Genomic DNA, 19,596 nt, shown 5'->3' on the forward strand with positions numbered 1-19,596 from the left:
AAAAGGTTTTATACAAAGTGTTCAGATTAAAAAAGAAACACGAAGGTAAAAAATTAAGACTAAAGGAATAGAGTTTTTGCCATAAACTTTGATTTTCTAATTTTAATATTGTTGAAATCCAATGTCGTAGACCTTTAATATTTCAAACTATGAATGCTATTAGATCAAATAATGTAAATTTGAAATATCAAAGATTTACATCATAAGGCTGCAAAGACTCAATTCCTTTATAACATTTTTCAAATATTTCTATTTTTTTAAAACTTCAATTTAGGTGTTGTTTCTTATTGAATATACTGATAAAGTTTTGCACTATTTACAATTTCGGATTGTTCCTGAAAAAAATGCACTTTGAAAATTCATATTTTTGGGAATTGCCAAATATTGAAATAGTTTCTCTCAAACTCCAGGTTTCAGTTAATTATCCATTTTTTCGTTGTTGTGGGCATTTTATTCCAAAGTTGAAGATGATAAAAAAACAAGATCTTGTTACATTTTTATTATATTTGTAAACAACTAAAAATATTTTGAATATGATCAAATTCATTGAGTTGTTGTCACTATAAAAGACATTTTTTAACATATAATTGATTTAAACAGTTATATTAATTTAAATGTTCAGACACATTAAGTTCACTTTCAGTTTTTCCATGTTTAAAAAAGAAAATATTTTTATTATTTGATTTACTAATGTTTATCTTTTGTACAATGTACGTACATTTTAAATACATTTTTTGGATGAAGACAATTTTCTGACTTAAAGATACAGATAAAGGTTTTAAAGGGATATGGGCATACTCATTGCCTATTGCCCCGCCCCTTCTAAACGAAAGTTCACTGCAAATAACAAGAACAGTCCCTTTATGAATTTTTCTAATTAAATTGTTTTGAATAAAATAAAATGTTCTATTCCTTTAGAGTTTTTTTTTGAAAAATAATCAGAGTTTTGTGGTATTTTAGGATATGTGTAGGGGAAGGAGGAATGGGGAAGGTAAGGATGGGAGCTGGAAAGGGTAAAGATTAGAAAAAACAAAGTAAGGAAAGCGCATCAATTCATTCAGTCTATATTTTGTGTACTGAACATGCTGGGTCCACAGTACATGTGGTACAATATACTGGCCGGTTCCAGTCAATGCATAATGTACGGGTACACTAGACCTGCTGTTACTAGTGTAAATGCATAAAGTTCGGGTACACTAGCCTGGATGATACCAGTAAATGCATGAAGTACGGGTACACTATTATTGGCTGGTACCTGTCAATGCATAAAGTAGAGGTACACTAGACTGGCCGTTACCAGTAAAGGCATAAAGTACAGGTACACTAGACTGGCCGGTACCAGTCAATGCATAAAGTACAGGTACACTAGACTGGCCGGTACCAGTCAATGCATAAAGTACAGGTACACTAGACTGGCCGGTACCAGTCCATGCATAAACTACGGGCACACTAGACTGGCCACATAGATTCAGCCTCCTTATAAACAGTCTCATCAATTTTTAAGACAGGGCTGACTTTGAAGTGTCGCAACGCCCTAAGTTTAAATTTTACCGCTCTAACTCACTTATGCTTTTCTGTAGCCCTTTACATGTACATTTTAGCACTGTAAAGCACTTGTTGTTAGATGTGGTTTTTTAGAAGTTATTGGCAAAATTCTCAACGATTTTTGCTTGAGAGCGTGAGACCATTAAATCGCAGTGTGGCCGGTACCAGTCAATGCATGAAGTACAGGTACACTAGACTGGCCGGTACCAGTCAATGCATAAACTACGGGCACACTAGACTGGCCAGTACCAGTAAATGCATAAAGTATAAGTTCACTAGACCTGCCCAGTAAATGCGTAAAGTTTGGGTACACTATTCTGGCTGGTACTAATAAATGAAAAAAAACAAGGGTAAACTAGACCTGCAGGTACCAGTAAATGCGTAAAGTGCGGGTACACTAGACTGGCTGGTACCATTTAATGCATAAATTACGGGTACAATTGACTGGCTGGTACCAGTAAAGAATAAATCACGGGTACACTAGACCTGCCGGTATCAGTAAATGCATAAAGCACGGGCCCTGGGTAAGGGAAAATGGAAGGGGTTCAAGGATGGAAATGGAGAAAAGAAAATGGGTAGGGGAGAATAGCAAGGATTAAATCAATGTGGGTGGGGACTGGGGAGGCAACAAGTGATGGGAGGAGGGACAAGGTTTCATGGTTATGGGAAGAGAATTTTTTTCTCACTACAATAGTGGATTAAATCCCTTTAATAATTGATCAATTATGGGAAATAAAATAAGATTTTATCCGGTTTTTTCAAACCAAGGTGAAAACCACAGAGTTGAACTACAGGATAAGAGATAGACATTGAAGACACTTTTATTAATTATAGATTTTTTATCTTGATAACTTGGCACATTCATAAATACATTCACCGTACTGAAAGATAAAAGATCAAGGATCAAAGATCAAGGATCAAAGATCAAGGATCAAAGATCAAGAATCAAAGATCAAGGATCAAAGACCTGGGGTTCTATTATCTGGTACTGTTGGAGCGAAATGATGACAGCAAACTTAGTTTCTTTCTAAAATAAAAAATATTAAAATAAAGATAATTATGAACTTTAGACTTGAGTTTAATGACCATTATTCAGTTAAGTTTGATATCTGCCTTACAATTTACAAGACAAATAAGGAAATTGACAGAATTGATCAAAAGGCATACTTTTTAACCTTGATGTTTACAGTCCCTTTACAGTGAAATATATTACTTTTAACCTTGATGTTTACAGTCCCTTTAGAGTGAAATAGATTACCTTTTAACCTTGATGATTACAGTCTTTTTACAGTGAAATAGATTACCTTTTAACCTTGATGTTTTCGGTCTCTTTACAGTGAAATAGATTACTTTTTAACCTTGATGTTTACAGTCCCTTTACAGTGAAATATATTACTTTTAACCTTTATGTTTACAGTCTCTTTGCAGTTAAATAGATTACCTTTTAACCTTGATGTTTACAGTCCCTTTACAGTGAAATAGATTACTTTTTAACCTTGATGTTTACAGTCCCTTTACAGTGAAATAGATTACTTTTTAACCTTGATGATTACAGTCTTTTTACGGTGAAATAGATTACCTTTTAACCTTGATGATTACAATCTTTTTACGGTGAAATAGATCACCTCTTAACCTTGATGTTTACAGTCTTTTTAAAGTGAAATAGATTACTTTTTAACCTTGATGTTTACAGCCCCTTTACAGTGAAATAAATTACCTTTTAAAATTGATGTTCAGTCTCTTTACAGTGAAATAGATTACCTTTTAACCTTGATGTTTACAGTCCCTTTACAGTGAAATAGATTACCTTTTAACTCTTGATGTTAACAGTCCCTGTACAGTGAAATAGATTACCTTTTAACCTTCAAGTTTACAGTCTCTGTTTACAGTGAAATAGATTACCTTTTAACCTTGATGTTTACAGTCCCTTTACAGTGAAACAGATTACCTTTTAACCTTGATGTTTACAGTCTCTTTACAGTGAAATAGATTACCTTTTAACCTTGATGTTCACAGTCTCTTTAAAGTGAAATAGATTACCTTTGAACCTTGATGTTCACAGTCTCTTTACAGTGAAATTGATTACCTTTTAACCTTGATGTTTACAGTCCCTTTACAGTGAAATAGATTACCTTTTAACCTTGATGTTCACAGCCCCTTTACAGTGATATAGATTACCTTTTAACCTTGATGTTTACAGTCCATTTACAGTGAAATATATTACCTTTTAACCTTAATGTTCACAGTCTCTTTACAGTGAAATAAATTACTTTTAACCTTGATGTTCACAGTCTCTTTACAGTGAAATAGATTACTTTTTAACCTTGATGTTTACAGTCCCTGTACAGTGAAATAGATTACTTTTTAATCTTGATGTTAACAGTCCCTGTACAGTGAAATAGATTACCTTTTAACCTTCAAGTTTACAGTCTCTGTACAGTGAAATAGATTACCTTTTAACCTTGATGTTTACAGTCCCTGTACAGTGAAATAGATTACCTTTAAACCTTGATGTACACAGTCCCTTTAGAGTGAAATAGATTACCTTTTAACCTTGATGTTTACAGTCTCTTTACAGTGAAATAGATTACTTTTTAACCTTGATGTTTACAGTCCATGTACAGTGAAATAGATTACCTTTTAACCTTCATGTTTACAGTCTCTGTACAGTGAAATAGATTACCTTTTAACCTTGATGTTCACAGTCCCTGTACAGTGAAATAGATTACTTTTAACCTTGATGTTTACAGTCTCTTTTCAGTGAAATAGATTACCTTTTAACCTTGATGGTTACAGTCCCTTTACAGTGAATTAGATTACCTTTTAACCTTGATGTTTACAGTCCCTTTACAATGAAATAGATTACCTTTTAACCTTGATGTTTACAGTCCCTGTACAGTGAAATAGATTACTTTTAACCTTGATGTTTACAGTCTCTTTACAGTGAAATAGATTACCTTTTAACCTTGATGTTTAAGTCTCTTTACAGTGAAATAAATTACCTTTTAACCTTGATGTTTACAGTCCCTTTACAGTGAAATAGATTACCTTTTAACTTTGATGTCCGGAGATCTGTTGGGAGATGACCGTGCTGAAGGTAAGGGTGTAGTTGGGGCGCTTCGTGCCTCAACCTCAACAGCTTCAGAAACTAAACTTAACCCTCCGCAAGACTGAATAGGACTACTGCTTCTAGGTGAAGCATCTGCCTTGCCGGAGGTATGGGGCGGAGAGGAAATCAAGGTGGAGCTCCTACCTAGAGCTGAACCCTGGTTGGATCCACGTTTAGGAGAGAAGGGAACCTGGAGAGTTAGATGAGAGTTCGTTGAACTTCGTGGTTTAGGAGAGGAAGGAGTAGAGGGGGGTCTGGGGGAGGTTGGTACAGACATTGTAGAGGAACCAGAGGAAGAGGATCTTGTATCCTTGGGAGTAGAGGAACTAAGGGAGGAGTCAGGTTCACAAGCCGTATCTCCTCGTATCCTAAGTATCATCATCATCATCATCATCATCATCATCATCATCATCATCGTCATCATCATCATCATCATCAAATTTTTATTAGTAGTAATTCATTATTTTTCTTCAACTTTGAAGAAAAAAAATTCAAGTTTTTCTTAAATTCCGCGGGCAACGCCAGGCCCACCAACAAGTTATTATTATGATGGCTAATATTAATAAAGAGCTACCTATCGGGTTGAGTTTGAACCGAACTCCTGGTCCCCTGATGACTAGTTAATGATCCCCAGGAGCTGTACAGGGTACCCTTATCTCCTTCCTGGATAAAAAAAAATAATATTTGAACAACCTGTACGACTGTGTAATCTGGGACACCCTGCACTAATTGAAGTCTATATTTAAGACAACTTGGACAAATATAATGAATCACCCTGTAACTGGGTTGTAAGCACACTGCAATACTCTATGGTACCTAGGTTGGGAGTATACTGCAATACCCTGTACCTAGGTTGGGAGTATTCTTAATCACCATGTACCTGAGAAGGTTGGGAGAATACTGAATAACCCTGTACCTAGGTTGGGAGTATACTGCAATACCCTGTATTAAGGTTGGGAGTATTCTGAATCACCCTGTACCTAGGTTGGGAGTATAATGAATCACACTGTACCTGAGAAGGTTTGGAGTATACTGCATCAACATGTACCTGAGAAGTTTTGGAGAATACTGAATAACCCTTTACCTAGGTTGGGAGTATTCTTCATCACCCTTTACCTAGGTTGGGAGTATTTTGCATCACCCTGTACTGAGAAGGTTGGGAGTATACTGCATCACCCTCTACCTGAGAAGGTTGGTAGTATACTGCATCACCCTTTACCTAGGTTGGGAGTATACTGCATCACCCTGTACCTGAGAAGGTTGGGAGTATACTGCATCACCCTGTACCTAGGTTGGGAGTATACTGCATCACCCTTTACCTAGGTTGGGAGTATACTGCATCACCCTGTAATTGAGAAGGTTGTGAGTATACTGCATCCCCCTGTACCTAGGTTGGGAGTATACTGCATCACCCGGTACCTGAGAAGGTTGGGAGTATACTGCATCACCCTGTACCTGAGAAGGTTGGGAAGTTAGAGAAGTTTGTGAAGAGAAAACTGATTTAAAACCTCGTGACGAACTCCTGAAAGAAATAGAGGGGGATACATTTTCATTAAATATCATTATTTCCCCCTTTTTAAGAATACTTGTTTTCCCCCCTGATATTGAGTTTTCAATTTTAAATTTTAATTCAACAAAATAAATTCTAAGAAGTTTAGGTGTAATACAGTAGTCGGCATTAATATCAATATAATGAAGTCAAATTTTAATTTAAATTTTTTATTTCTTACAGGATACTTTCAAATTACAAGATTACAGGATATTTTCAAATTACAAGATTACAGGATATTTTCAAATTACAAGATTACAGGATATTTTCAAATTACAAGTTTACAGGATATTTTCAAATAACAAGATTACAGGATATTTTCAAATTACAAGATTACAAGTAAACAAAGAGAAGCTTCTCCCTTTTTCCAAGTTTATGTGTATTCATCGAAAGTCGTCTTCATTGTATTACTTAATACGAGACGACTGTACCTAATAAAAAATTTAGGCTTTGTAATGCTGATAATGATAATCCTTTTCTAATTCATTTTAATCAAAATCTCGGGTTGTTGGGCTCCGAAGCGAAGAAAAAAATCACACCTATTGATTTATTTTTAAATTTCATTTTTACTGATTGATGAGATGGATAAGAATTTTACTTTTTCAAAGACGAAAAAGCACAATTTATTAATCATAAAAGCTCAAATAAAGATTTCAAAGGTACTGTTTAGAGGTGATGTAAGTTTATTTGAAATATATAAAAAATATATACTTTGCTTGTCTGTCTATTAGTTTGTTTGTTTGTATCTAATAAACGTCAAAACGGCTAAACTTTGTTATCTAAGACTTTTTTCTGGTTCCAGTATGATTTTATACAATAAATATCTCCGGAAAAAAATCCTATTTTAGTAGAACATGCATGGGAATAAAAGAAGGTTTACAACCGTGCAAAAATGTCCCCGGAAAAAATCCTATTTTAGTAGAACATGCATGGGAATAAAAGAAGGTTTACAACCGTGCAAAATGTCCCCGGAAAAAATCCTACTTTAGTAGAAAATGCATGGGAATAAAGGATGTTTACAATCATGCAGAAAAAAGGGGCAATTGATATAAAAACACCCCTGGATATATTTAATATGGAAATGCTTAGAAAAAAGTCCTATTTATAAAAAAACTTTTCAGACTTTCACAAGACTAAGAACTTTTTTCTTCAGGACTTTAATTCCTGTGGTCTTATTTCCTAAGATTTTATTGGCAGCCCCCATACTATTTTAGAAAAAAACAAGTACCAGGAATATAAAACTCGGGACTTTATTTCCAGTGACATTTTGTCCTAGGACTTCTGCAAATTGGGACTTTTTTTACAAAAGTTTTTATTTCCAGGTTTTTTTTCCAGTAACTTTTTTTCCTTTTACTTTCTTACATAGATTGGATTTGAACATACCAGATTATACCCCAAACTTCCATACCAAAACATAGAGAAATAACAATCGAAAGAGGGCAATTGTTCAAATCCTTCAGAGGGCAATTGTTCAAATCCTTCAGAGGGCAATTGTTCAAATCCTTCAGAGGGCAATTGTTCAAATCCTTCCTAGAGGGCAATTGTTCAAATCCTTCCTAGTGACTGAGGTAAAAAAAGTTTCTTCTGACAGTTTTTATTAATGTTTACAAAATTAGCCATTATAGTGGTATTTGAGAATTCACTTTTAATTTTTGAGGTTAGAAATATAAAAAATATAAAATAATAATAATTGCATAAAATAAATGATTTAATCTGGTTCCTTGAGTTGGTACAGCGCCCCTCTCTAAAGCTAGATCTTGAACTAGCTGAACTAGACTCGTACAGTCGAGCATACCTAGACAGTCAGACCCATAAAACAATTGAATAAAATGACGAACCGGTGTTTCAATGTAAGAAAGAATTCCGATTCGTTTTTGCGGCTAAATTACATGTTGATCTCTTATTTAATTAGAAGTTTTAAATAAATACAGTGATAACCAGAAAACTCTGGAATAGGAAGAAGACTTTTAGAATTAATTTATGACTTTAAATAGTAAAATGAACATAAAACCCCCAAATGTGCGATGTAAACAGTATCAATTCACTTAACAAGTAAAAAGTTACTAATAAAACTGTTTGCTTTGTAATCAATTACAATTAATTTTTTTAATGTCGTCTTCCTATTTTACAGTTTTCTGAAGATAGATAGAAATATCAAGTCGTTGCAATCTCTATTGGTTCTGAATACTCGCAAAGTGCTTTAATGGGCTCAAAGGAATTGAGTCTTTGGAACAAAATCAAATATTTAAACCACAATATCTTTAGAACTCGATGATGTAAACCTTTGATATTTCAAACTCTTGATTACTTGATCTAACAGAATTCATAGTTTGAAATATCTAAGGTTTGCAAAGATATAGTGATTAAAAAATCAGAGTTTGTGGCAAAGACTCAATTCCTTTGATTAGGCTCTACAGGAAAAATGAATTAACTTACTACATCTATATAAATGATTTAGTAATCTTTGTTTGTATGTCCTTTCATAAACCATCTATCATATAAGAGTAAAAAAAAGATATAAATATATTTCATCCTCAAAATAATGATTAAAATAAAGATAAGGTTTCTTTATCTTTGTCTCTTTTTTTATTGCCGTAAAATTGAACCATATTTTGTAAGATATATATTTCTATAATAAGGATATTAAAACTTATAATTCACTTCAAGTTCAGTTACAGCTTACTCGGTTACAGAATACTCGGTTACAGAATACTCGGTTACAGCTTACTCGGTTACAGCTTACTCAGTTACAGAATACTCGGTTACAGCTTACTCGGTTACAGCTTACTTGGTTACAGAATATTTGGTTACAGCTTACTCCGTTACAGCTTACTTGGTTACAGCTTACTCGGTTACAGAATACTCGGTTACAGAATACTCGGTTACAGAATACTCGGTTACAGAAAACTTGGTTACAGCTTACTGGGTTACAGCTTACTCGGTTACATAATACTCGGTTACAGCTTACTCGGTTACAGCTTACTCGGTCAAAGCTTACTTGGTTACAGAATACTCAGTTACAGAATACTCGGTTACAGAATACTCAGTTACAGAATACTCAGTTACAGAATACTCGGTTACAGAATACTCGGTTACAGAATACTCGGTTACAGCTTACTAGGTTACAGCTTACTCGGTTACAGCTTACTTGGTTACAGAATACTCGGTTACAGAATACTCGATTACAGCTTACTTGGTTACAGCTTACTCGGTTACAGCATACTCGGTTACAGAATACTCGGTTACAGAATACTTGGTTACAGAATACTCGGTTACAGAATACTCGGTTACAGAATACTCGGTTACAGAATACTCGGTTACAGCTTACTCGGTTACAGAATACTCTGTTACAGCTTACTCGGTTACAGCTTACTCGGTTACAGAATACTCGGTTACAGAATAATTGGTTACAGAATACTCGGTTACAGAATACTCGGTTACAGCTTACTCGGTTACAGAATTCTCAGTTACAGAATACTCGGTTACAGAATACTCAGTTACAGAATACTCAGTTACAGAATACTCGGTTACAGAATACTCAGTTACAGCTTACTCGGTTACAGAATTCTTGGTTACAGAATACTTGGTTACAGAATACTCGGTTACAGAATACTTGGTTACAGAATACTCGGTTACAGAATAGATATTCAATATGTTTTTGTTCTTCTGAATAGGTTTTCAATAAGAGGAGCTATGAGTAGAAAACCTTCAGTGGACTAGGGTCAATTTGAATTCGAACCGGACCGACTCCTGATTCAAGCCTTGGTAACGCGCGGTACACTATAGTTTGAGTAGAAGTAAATATTTCCATTTACTGATAGCGCTGATTGAAGGATTCATATCTCTAATTAGATAATGAGATAGATAGAAAGATAGTTGTTACCCCCATACTATTTCTTTTGGTTCAGAAAAGACTCAAAACACGACTGAATCCTGATTGGATCAGGCGCAAATGGACTCGGCATACAGGAGTGGGTAAGTACCGACCCGACCCTGTCCAATATGCCTGCTCGGTTTCAACTTTATTAGCGCGGCCAGACTTTTCACGGTACAGCTGGTCTATCATAGGTCTATTTGTTCCCATTAGCTCAGTTTAGTGTGATCTAACGTGAAATCTACTTTAGTTTGAATATACTAACCTATGTTTATCACCGGGTAGAGATCCAGACTGAGAATTCCTGTGACAAGAACAAACCTTCAAGGAAAAGGATCAAAGAAGAAATAAACTGTTATTAAGAATAAGAAACCTTGGGACCAGATTTTATAAAGAAATTGAGTCACAAATTCAAATTTTCTAATCCATAAATCTTTGCAGCCTTTATGGTGTAAACACTTTTCAAACTATGAATTATTATATCTAACAGAATTCAGGCTTAAAAATATCTAAGGTCTACGACATTGAGTTTCATAGATATGGATTTCATTGTTTCTTGCAGAGACTCAATTCCTATCTAGTGAGGCGTAGTTGAACTCTGGAGATTGAATTGAACCACATCTCATCAAGTTGAACCGGCATACACAAGAAATGGTTTACTATGCCTAAATACAGTGATGTTCTAAATAACTATGAATAATGTTGTTGACGGAAAACAGCAACACGCTAGACAAATCAGGATAATAGGCCGGTTAGGATTCTGGTGGGGGATGTTTATTATCCCCAGACAATTCTTTCCCGATAGGCCGCACAAATACACACACAACAGAGTAACCCCGTCTCAGAAATTCGATAACAAAATCTTTATTTCCTAAAAAATAACATAAATTATAGGTCATGGTTACTTGTACAATGTTATAATGAATGTTAATAGTAGAAAAAATCTTACGAATTATTTAAGGATGGTCGGGGGTGACTTATTTGTTGATCAGTATTGAAATACGTTTTTTAACTTCTGAAAAATTACAGTTGAATATTTAACGAAATTCACTAATTCTTCTTATGAAAATATTTTGCTTAACTTTAATGATTTCACAACAACGAAAATATTTTAAGCTCCGTCGGAGGAGGACAAAGGGAATTGCGGGCTGAAAATTTGGTTTGGCTGTCTCCGACAGGAGATTCAAGTTGAAGACGACATTTTATAGAGGTTTTAAATTAATGGTTAACAAATGTGAATTGATTGATAATTTCAAAGTCGTCTGTGATCTTATAAATAGTTTGCGGCATTCAATATTGTACCTTGATTTTAGCAATATTTTTCTATTAAGCAATAATCACAAAATACCCATAATCCCGCCATTTCTAAAATGTGGACTGCCATCTTTTTGCTTTCAATAATATCAGATAAATTAAGAGTTTGGTATAAATCTCAATTTATTGGATAAATCCATGAAATGTCTCATTCTAAACTAGTCACCAGGCAAAGCTTGGTTTCCAAGCAAGTGAAATTATAAAATTGTCAAAAATGTTGAAGTTGTGTTCTGCCTTGAATCTATGCTTGAATTCGAGTTCTGAGGTTGAAGGAAGAGCCTGCCAATATCCGGGATAGGTTGGGGAGTCTGGGCTCCAGAGTCAGGGAGGAGAGAGTAGGATGCAAAACTAGCGGAGTAATATTTCTTTTTTTTCTGTTACATACATACCTTGCTGCTTCAATGGAATTGTATACAAATAAGACGAAGAAAAAGAAAAAATATTTCCTTTTATTTAAAATTTTAGCAAAAAGTTTATGTTGACATTAAACTCTCTAAATGTCTAGATAAATTGCTAGGGTTTCCGGGTCAATTTGGATCCGTAAAGCTTACGGATCTCTTTCTGAAGCTGTTAAGAATGATAAACCATTAAAAACTTTTGTAAATTAAGGACGAAATATTTCTTAACCAAATAAAGAATACTTACATCTACGCTCTAGAGCTATACAGAGCTGTTTGTGACTTGCTGAAAAAGTTTACGGAGTTCAGATCTATTTCATATGGAAAAATCGTCCACTGAACTTTTTTCAAAAGGATTAAACCTAGCTCTGTGCACCATTTAGGGGGTGTATTTAATTGAAATATTTTTTAAGAAAGGTTATTAAGTTTTTAATGGTTTGACATTTTTCACAGTTTCAGGAAAGGTTTCATTAGGCCTGGAGGGATCCTAATTGATTTGGAAGAAATTGGAAAGGCTTGTAATGCCCTGTCTATAAGTTGCTCAAGTTTCAAGCGAAAAAGAAACTATTCCTTGAGTTTGAATAGCTGCTGGCTAAAGAGTTCTGTTGACTGAGAGCTTGAGGATCACGACTAAACACTCGGGAGAAAAAACCAGGACTGCCAGATTTAGGCACCTAAATTCATGGGCGTATACAGGACGTAATATAGGTAACGGGCATGCTCTGCCTCTGTCTTGAAATTCAACGAGTCATGCGCGTAACTCCTGAGGGCTTTTGCCTCAGGCTTATTGTAAATGAAAACCCCCTAAATATTAAAAAGACGACATCTAGTGTTCTATCTGTATTGTTATTAATCTATGGAAGAAGTTCTCAGAAGTAAGCACTTCAAGAGTAAGAAAATGACGATCAAGGTGTTCAGGGTACCGTTGTAAATCGGGCATTGCAATCATTCCATGGAGGGTCACTAAAGATTACGGTTAAGGCCCCTGTAATCAAACTTACCGTTAAATTGAGGGGAGCCATTCTTTGTCTGGAGCCGAGATTTCCAGTTTGCCATCCTCCATTATCATTGCTGTAACTATTATAGTAATTATTATCTCCATTCTCACTGCAGTAACTATTATTGTATTTATTATCTCTATTCTCACTGCAGTAACAAATTGTAATTGTTATCAACAATATTTTTAATTTTAATAAATCATTCATTACAATAAGCAGTATTGTAATTTAAAAACGTTATTACAGGCACAATTAAGAAAATTTAAGTACTATATGCAAAAAGATCATCATAAACCAAGAAAGATAACAAATTATACCGTTTCTATATAACAAAATGAATTTTTATCAGTACAGGAGTGTCCAAAAACCCGATTGATCAAAATTATATGTTGTTCAGGATTATGGTTTGAATTCTGATATAAGTAAGCATATTAAATAGATATAATTTTGGAAACTAATTATTTTCAATTGTGGTTTCTGTAAAAAAAGTAACTTGCGCAATTCTACTGCAGGAAAACATGTTGCAATGATCAGAATTCAACACTTTTAAGCCTAGAAAACGACAATGTCCTCCTCAATCCTTTGTTACCATGGGCACCAGGTACCAGGCATTTCTTTTTGCATGGAGGGTCACTTGAAATTTTGCTTACAGCCCTTTTAAAGGGACAGACCGGCTAGGTAAGGTAGTTAAACTGAGTATGCAGTGTTGTGGACAATTTTCTTTAGGATTCATTTGAGACACGTTTCACGTTTCAACGATGTATAATTACTGAGTTTGAGTGCATTATCGACGTTCAAAATCATGAATTAGGGTTGGTACGTTGTACACAACACAGAATACTCAGTTCAGTTACCTTACATAGCCGGTCTGTCCCTTTAATACGAAATGTGATTTATAAAGATAACCTTTCTGCGTCCTGGTCAAAACTACTCCCAGATACCAGAATATTAGGAGCCAGATATCGAGGACTACTGGAGTCTATAGAACCCTAGAATTCAGAATTATAAACCTTTTTGTGTGATTAAGCTAATATACAACGCTTGATTTCGATATTTACATAAAAATCAAAAGTTTTGTTGTAAACGTCGAAAAAAAGAATTGAGTCTTTGCCACAAACTCAGATTTTGAACCAAATGTTGCATACCTTAGATATTTCAAACTATGAAGTCTGTTAGATTAAATAATCTGAGTTTGAAATATCAAAGGTTTACAACATAGAGTCTAAAGATATTGAGGTTTAAATATTGGATTTTGTTCCAAAGACTCAATTCCTTTGGCAGAAACTTTTTTAAAAATGCTAATCTTTCTACAAGCCATTCGGACAATTTGTCATTTCGCAGATTTTCCTGTTTTCACATGAAGGATTAACTAAATGATAAAAAATAATCATCTTGATTTTTATTCTGACAGCTACGACACTCTTTTGTAAGTTACCACAAAAAAATTGGGCCTAGTACCGTCGGTTCAGCTGTTTTGATATCTCGAACACAAACCAACAAACAAGTTAAAAATGGATGAAAAAACGTAAACTAACCGTGGATTGATGTTGTCTCTGATCCTCACCACCTGATCCAGGTATAGGGGAGACCTGGAAAAGAACTATTACAGTGGTCACCAGTTTAAAACATGATAAGAAGGTTGTCAATATAGTTACTATTACAGTGGTCACCAGTATAAAATATGATAAGAAGGTTGTCAATATAGTTACTTTTACAGTGGTCACCAGTTCAAAACATCATAAGAAGGTTGTCAATATAGTTACTATAACAGTGGTCACCAGTTTAAAACATGATAAGAAGGTTTTCAATATAGTTACTATTACAGTGGTCACCAGTATAAAACATGATAAGAAGGTTGTCAATATAGTTACTATTACAGTGGTCACCAGTATAAAACATGATAAGAAGGTTGCCAATATAGTTACTTTTTCAAAGGCAGATTCCTGAATAAGCAATNTATAAAACATGATAAGAAGGTTGTCAATATAGTTACTATTACAGTGGTCACCAGTATAAAACATGATAAGAAGGTTGCCAATATAGTTACTTTTTCAAAGGCAGATTCCTGAATAAGCAATTCGAACCTAACTTTCCAAATAACGGATTTCTTATTTCTCAACCAACTAAATTCTAAATAACGGATCTCATATTTCTCAACCAACTAAATTCTAAATAACGCATCTCATATTTCTCAACCAACTAAATTCTAAATAACTGATTTCATATTTCTCAACCAACTAAATTCTAAATAACTGATCTCATATTTCTCAACCAACTAAATCCTAAATAACTGATCTCATATTTGCCAACTAACTTATTTACAAACAACTGATTTATACAGGATTATATCACTACAATGAAGACGACTTTTTTATTTCAGATTTGATTGTTAACAAGCTTTTTATCGAATTACAAGTTTACAAGTAATCAAAGAAAAGGTTTTTTAATCGTCATTTGAAAGTCATTAAAAGTCATTTGAAATGCTGTTATATTTGATTTAAGGTTTAAAGTAAATTATTTTACTTTTAACCAAAAATGTATAAGGATTAAAGTAAATGTTTTTACTTTTCACAAAATAATACCAATTGCATGAATACACGCTAATTCGTCTAATTGAAGATTAAGAGACATGAAAAGAAAATTGTCAAAACCACGTAATGTTTTGTGGAAAATAATAAAGTTTACATTTTCTCCAGGAAAATTAAGTTTTTGTTTTCGGAAATATCATAACTTTGTCTTAACTTTATTCCAGTATGTTTCAGATTGATAGTATTATTAAATTTAGTTTTACTAGTCAATGGCCGATTCATTTAGCTAGGACCAACTAATTAAATTTTCAATTTTTAATTTAGAAAAAAAAGACCGAGCACATAAAATTAGGTCTAGAAGCTCAAGTTCAAAATTATCTAACCATTACACTATCCATGGAGACAGCTAGGAGTCTTTGCCACAAACTCAACTTTTCTAATCCCTATATCTTTGCAACCTGATAGTGTAAACTTTTGATATTTCAAACTTGGATAATTTGATCATTACAATTTACTGTTTGAAATATCTAAAGTTGCAAACTTGCAAAGATATAGGGATTATAAATTAAGACTTAATTTCTTTAGTTCCCATAAATCAAGGGCCCACAAATTATTTTTTTTGGCGAGGATCCCTAAATTTAGATTTTACAATATATAAGGGCCAAAAATATAGCTTTTATTTGGTAGACGGGGCCCGTAAATACATTTTAAATTGTTTAGAAATCGTAATTTTGATTTTAACGATGTTTCATTATCTTAGTTTTGACTTGTCCCAAGGCCCATGCATTAATTGATACCTGGTCCAGGGCCCCTAGATCCTCCATGCTGGGAAACTCCTGTGTAAAGTGTATAGAAATTAAAAAATAAATGTTTAGAAGGTGTGTTTCCAAAATATTTATACAAAATATAACAAGTACACAATACACATACAAGTACATATATATATATTTCATCATGTTATTGATGAAAAATATAATTTATAATTAATGTTAATAAGAGAATATTAATTAATAAGAGAATATTAACAGTATTTGGATTTAAGTCTCTAACTGTCCGTTCTCAATTTGTCCCTATTTTGTTGTGCAAAGGAGTCTTTGGCCACAAACTCCGATTTTTTAATCCAATGTCGTAAACCTTTAATCTAAGTTTAAAATAACAGAGATTTACACCATCAGGTTGCAAAAATATAAGCTTATTCATTTTGAGTATGTGGCAAAGTCTTAATTCCTTTAAATTGATTTAAATCTCAATGGGGGGGGGGGCCAGCCCTCCCCTTGGAGAAACAATCTAGTTGCGCCCTTGAACAAAAGTTTGCTCTGTCATCCAAATAATTTTATAATATGTATAATAAAGCATGAAATTCATCTCTATTCTCTGTTTGAAACAAAGTGCATAATTATTCATATTCATATTTTCAAGAATATAATTCTACAGGAATAGAGTACAGGGGAATATTAATAATTAACAATGAAATCAAGAATATTAAATATAAAAATCTATTTTGGTAAAATTGATCAAAAGAAATTTGTAAAATAATTAACAATAGTCCTGAAAACCTTTTAAGAATATTATAATTATTGTTTAGAAATTCTAAAAATATTAATAAAAATACACATGTAGTATGGAAACATTGTTTGTATGTACGCGGTTACCCATAAAGAATTAAAAGGAATCTGAAGTCACAAGTGTCAACTCAGTTTTTATGTCCAACAACATTATTATGAATAGAATAATTTGAAGATTAATTTAATTTAGAATAAAGAGCTTAATTATCTTACAGTAAAATAAGTTTAATTTGTTGTGTTCTTTATTTCTGTTTTGACTCTTTTTTTAATCTTGGAAAGCATGTCAACTAATGTGAGAAAACATCGTTTTCCTTGTTATATTGGACACTTGTGGCGTCGTGAATAATTTGCCCATTTCTCTGTTGCCACCTATTGTACTTGATTGATAATCTATTTGAATCCCATTAGCTTTGTTTCAAGTGGTTGACAGAATTTGCGATGACATCTAATTGAAGTTACTTTACGGTACATCTTGTTAAATTATTAAAAGGGTACTGTTGTGTATCTGTTTACCTGTAGGGTTGGATCTGCTTGATGTGCGAGAGCTCTAATCATTGTATAATTCGGAACAATCTTCAGGGGATAAACATCTTTCACCAGGACATCACAGGGTATATACTTAAACTGTATATAGTCAAGGAAACTTCTCATTTTCTTCCTAGATAATCAGGATATATACTTAAACTGTATATATAGTCAAGGAAACTACTCATTTTCTTCCTAGATAATAAGGATATATACTTAAACTGTATATATAGTCAAGGAAACTTCTCATTTTCTTCCTAGATAATCAGGATATATACTTAAACTGTATATATAGTCAAGGAAACTTCTCATTTTCTTCCTAGATAATCAGGATATATATTTTAACCATATATAACTTGCTTAATTTTTTTTATTGGGAACTTGATAGAACCACTGAAATGGCTTGGGTGGTTAAAAGATATAAATTGAGTAGGGGATTAGGGGATAATTTAGTTTTCAGACAAAGCTGGGTTCCAAAACTAGTTTTATTTTAAAGACTTAGCGTCAAAAAGAATTAATTTGACCCCAGGTTATCATTTGTGAGATAGCTTAGTCTGTTTTATTTTCTCTACAGGATGACTATTTTAAGACAAACAGAAGAGCTAAATATATCACGTACATCTTGTCTGCATATTGGAATATTTAGAGTCATATTTTGATATTTTATTTTAAAATTTGTCAAAAATCATGCACGCACGGTGGATTAGGGTCAATTTGAAATTGAACGGGACTTACCCCCTGTACCGGCCTTAGTGACCCGCGAGAAGTACCGGCCCCACACTATCCCATGCCAGCCCAGTTTCAACTTTGATGGCGCGGTCAGACTTTTTACAGTAGCTGGCCTATTTTACCGACTGAACTATATTTTGGTGTATGTAAGAGACAATTAGAAATACTTAAATATTTAAGAAAAAGAGACCAACAAAAAGTATAATATAGTAAAAACTAAAAATTTACAATTAATGGGTAAAAATAAGGTTTTCTTTTAACCAGGACCTCTTCTTCTCCGTGTTATAAACTTATGTATCTATATAATAAAGGTCTTCGCTCATATATATTTATTAATTACCTAATCTGAATCATAAGTTTGAACCTCTAACCTGAATTTAACGGTGTTTTTGTCCGAGTTGTTCTTGCACCACATCAAAGCACATTCAAACTTTATAAATTCATCCGCATTTAGACTCGACCTAGGCAGTAAACAGGCTTTAATTCATTTATATTATCATTATGCATACTTGACTTTTATAAAGTCACTACTAGTGAGTCTCCTTTTGACGATTGACTCATGTTTGAATAATTTTTTTATAAAAATTGCCTTTAATGCTAATACAAATATTTTTATGGTTAATTATCGAAAAACTAGTCTTTGAGAGTATGTACATCTATGGCCACACATGCGGTTTTAGAGCAATGATGCGTAAAATGCGTTTATTCTTTTGATATCCATAATAACGGAGACACTGGAAAATAGTTTTTTGTCCTAACAATACAATATCTTGTTGTGGTATGGAAAAAGATGAATTTTAAATTTGTACTGATAAGTTTACCATCTACAGAGCAGGTTTTGTGCTTTATCGAGTTATTACGCAATTGCACATTGGCATTGCACATTGGCCTTCTACCTCTACAAAAGCTCTACTAAATTCGTACTAGTCCGATACAATCCTCATACTGTAATAAAATTGCAAATATTAAACTAGTATTCAATAAAATAGACTTAGTTGCTCCTATGCAGTTAAAGCTCCAGATATATATTTTTCACCAGACGATATTTTGAGCTCAGCAGCAAATAATGGACATATTGCGCATATTTCTTAAGAGCCGAGGTCAATTTACAGTGATAAAATTCAAAGGCCTGAGATTACGGAATTTTATAGACAATGAACCTTGCTGAATGGAAGTGAAAATTATCTGAATTATTGGACTTCCTTATCAAGTCCTGAACCATGGAAGCCCGCAGTTTAGATAGGGCTTTAGATGATAAATCTTTAAACCTTAAAGAAAAAGCCCTAAGTCGATTTTATATAAATCAGTTCAGACCAAAAGGAAAAGAGAATAGAATATATATTAGAGGGGTATTTGAGGAATCTCTCAGTATGAATTTTTTCAGTCCCTTTCAGCCTGAAAGGGAGTTCAATGTGTACAAATCATGTAAATGTTCACAAATTATATGCAGTAGAGAACATTA

At 33.5% G+C, this 19,596-nt stretch overlaps 1 protein-coding gene across 1 annotated transcript; it reads right to left on the bottom strand.

Annotated features, from left to right (window-relative positions):
- Nucleotides 1-1,635: 1,635 nt before the first annotated feature.
- Nucleotides 1,636-18,700, bottom strand: LOC111705290 (uncharacterized). Its single transcript, XM_023477784.1, has 15 exons — nt 18,506-18,700; nt 17,394-17,538; nt 16,113-16,151; nt 14,323-14,376; nt 13,694-13,776; nt 12,791-12,866; nt 12,360-12,463; nt 11,626-11,739; nt 10,343-10,381; nt 7,898-7,998; nt 7,587-7,602; nt 6,110-6,176; nt 5,229-5,317; nt 4,594-5,022; nt 1,636-2,572 (listed from the first exon to the last, which is right to left on the bottom strand). The coding sequence occupies exons 1-15, from the start codon at nt 18,547-18,549 to the stop codon at nt 2,524-2,526; spliced, it is 1,449 nt and encodes a 482-aa protein (XP_023333552.1). The 5' UTR covers nt 18,550-18,700; the 3' UTR covers nt 1,636-2,523.
- Between the last annotated feature and the right edge of the window lie 896 nt (nt 18,701-19,596).

This window comes from Eurytemora carolleeae, unplaced genomic scaffold, assembly GCF_000591075.1.
Source record: "Eurytemora carolleeae unplaced genomic scaffold, Eaff_2.0 scaffold643, whole genome shotgun sequence".
Classification (NCBI taxonomy): Eukaryota; Metazoa; Arthropoda; class Copepoda; order Calanoida; family Temoridae; genus Eurytemora; species Eurytemora carolleeae.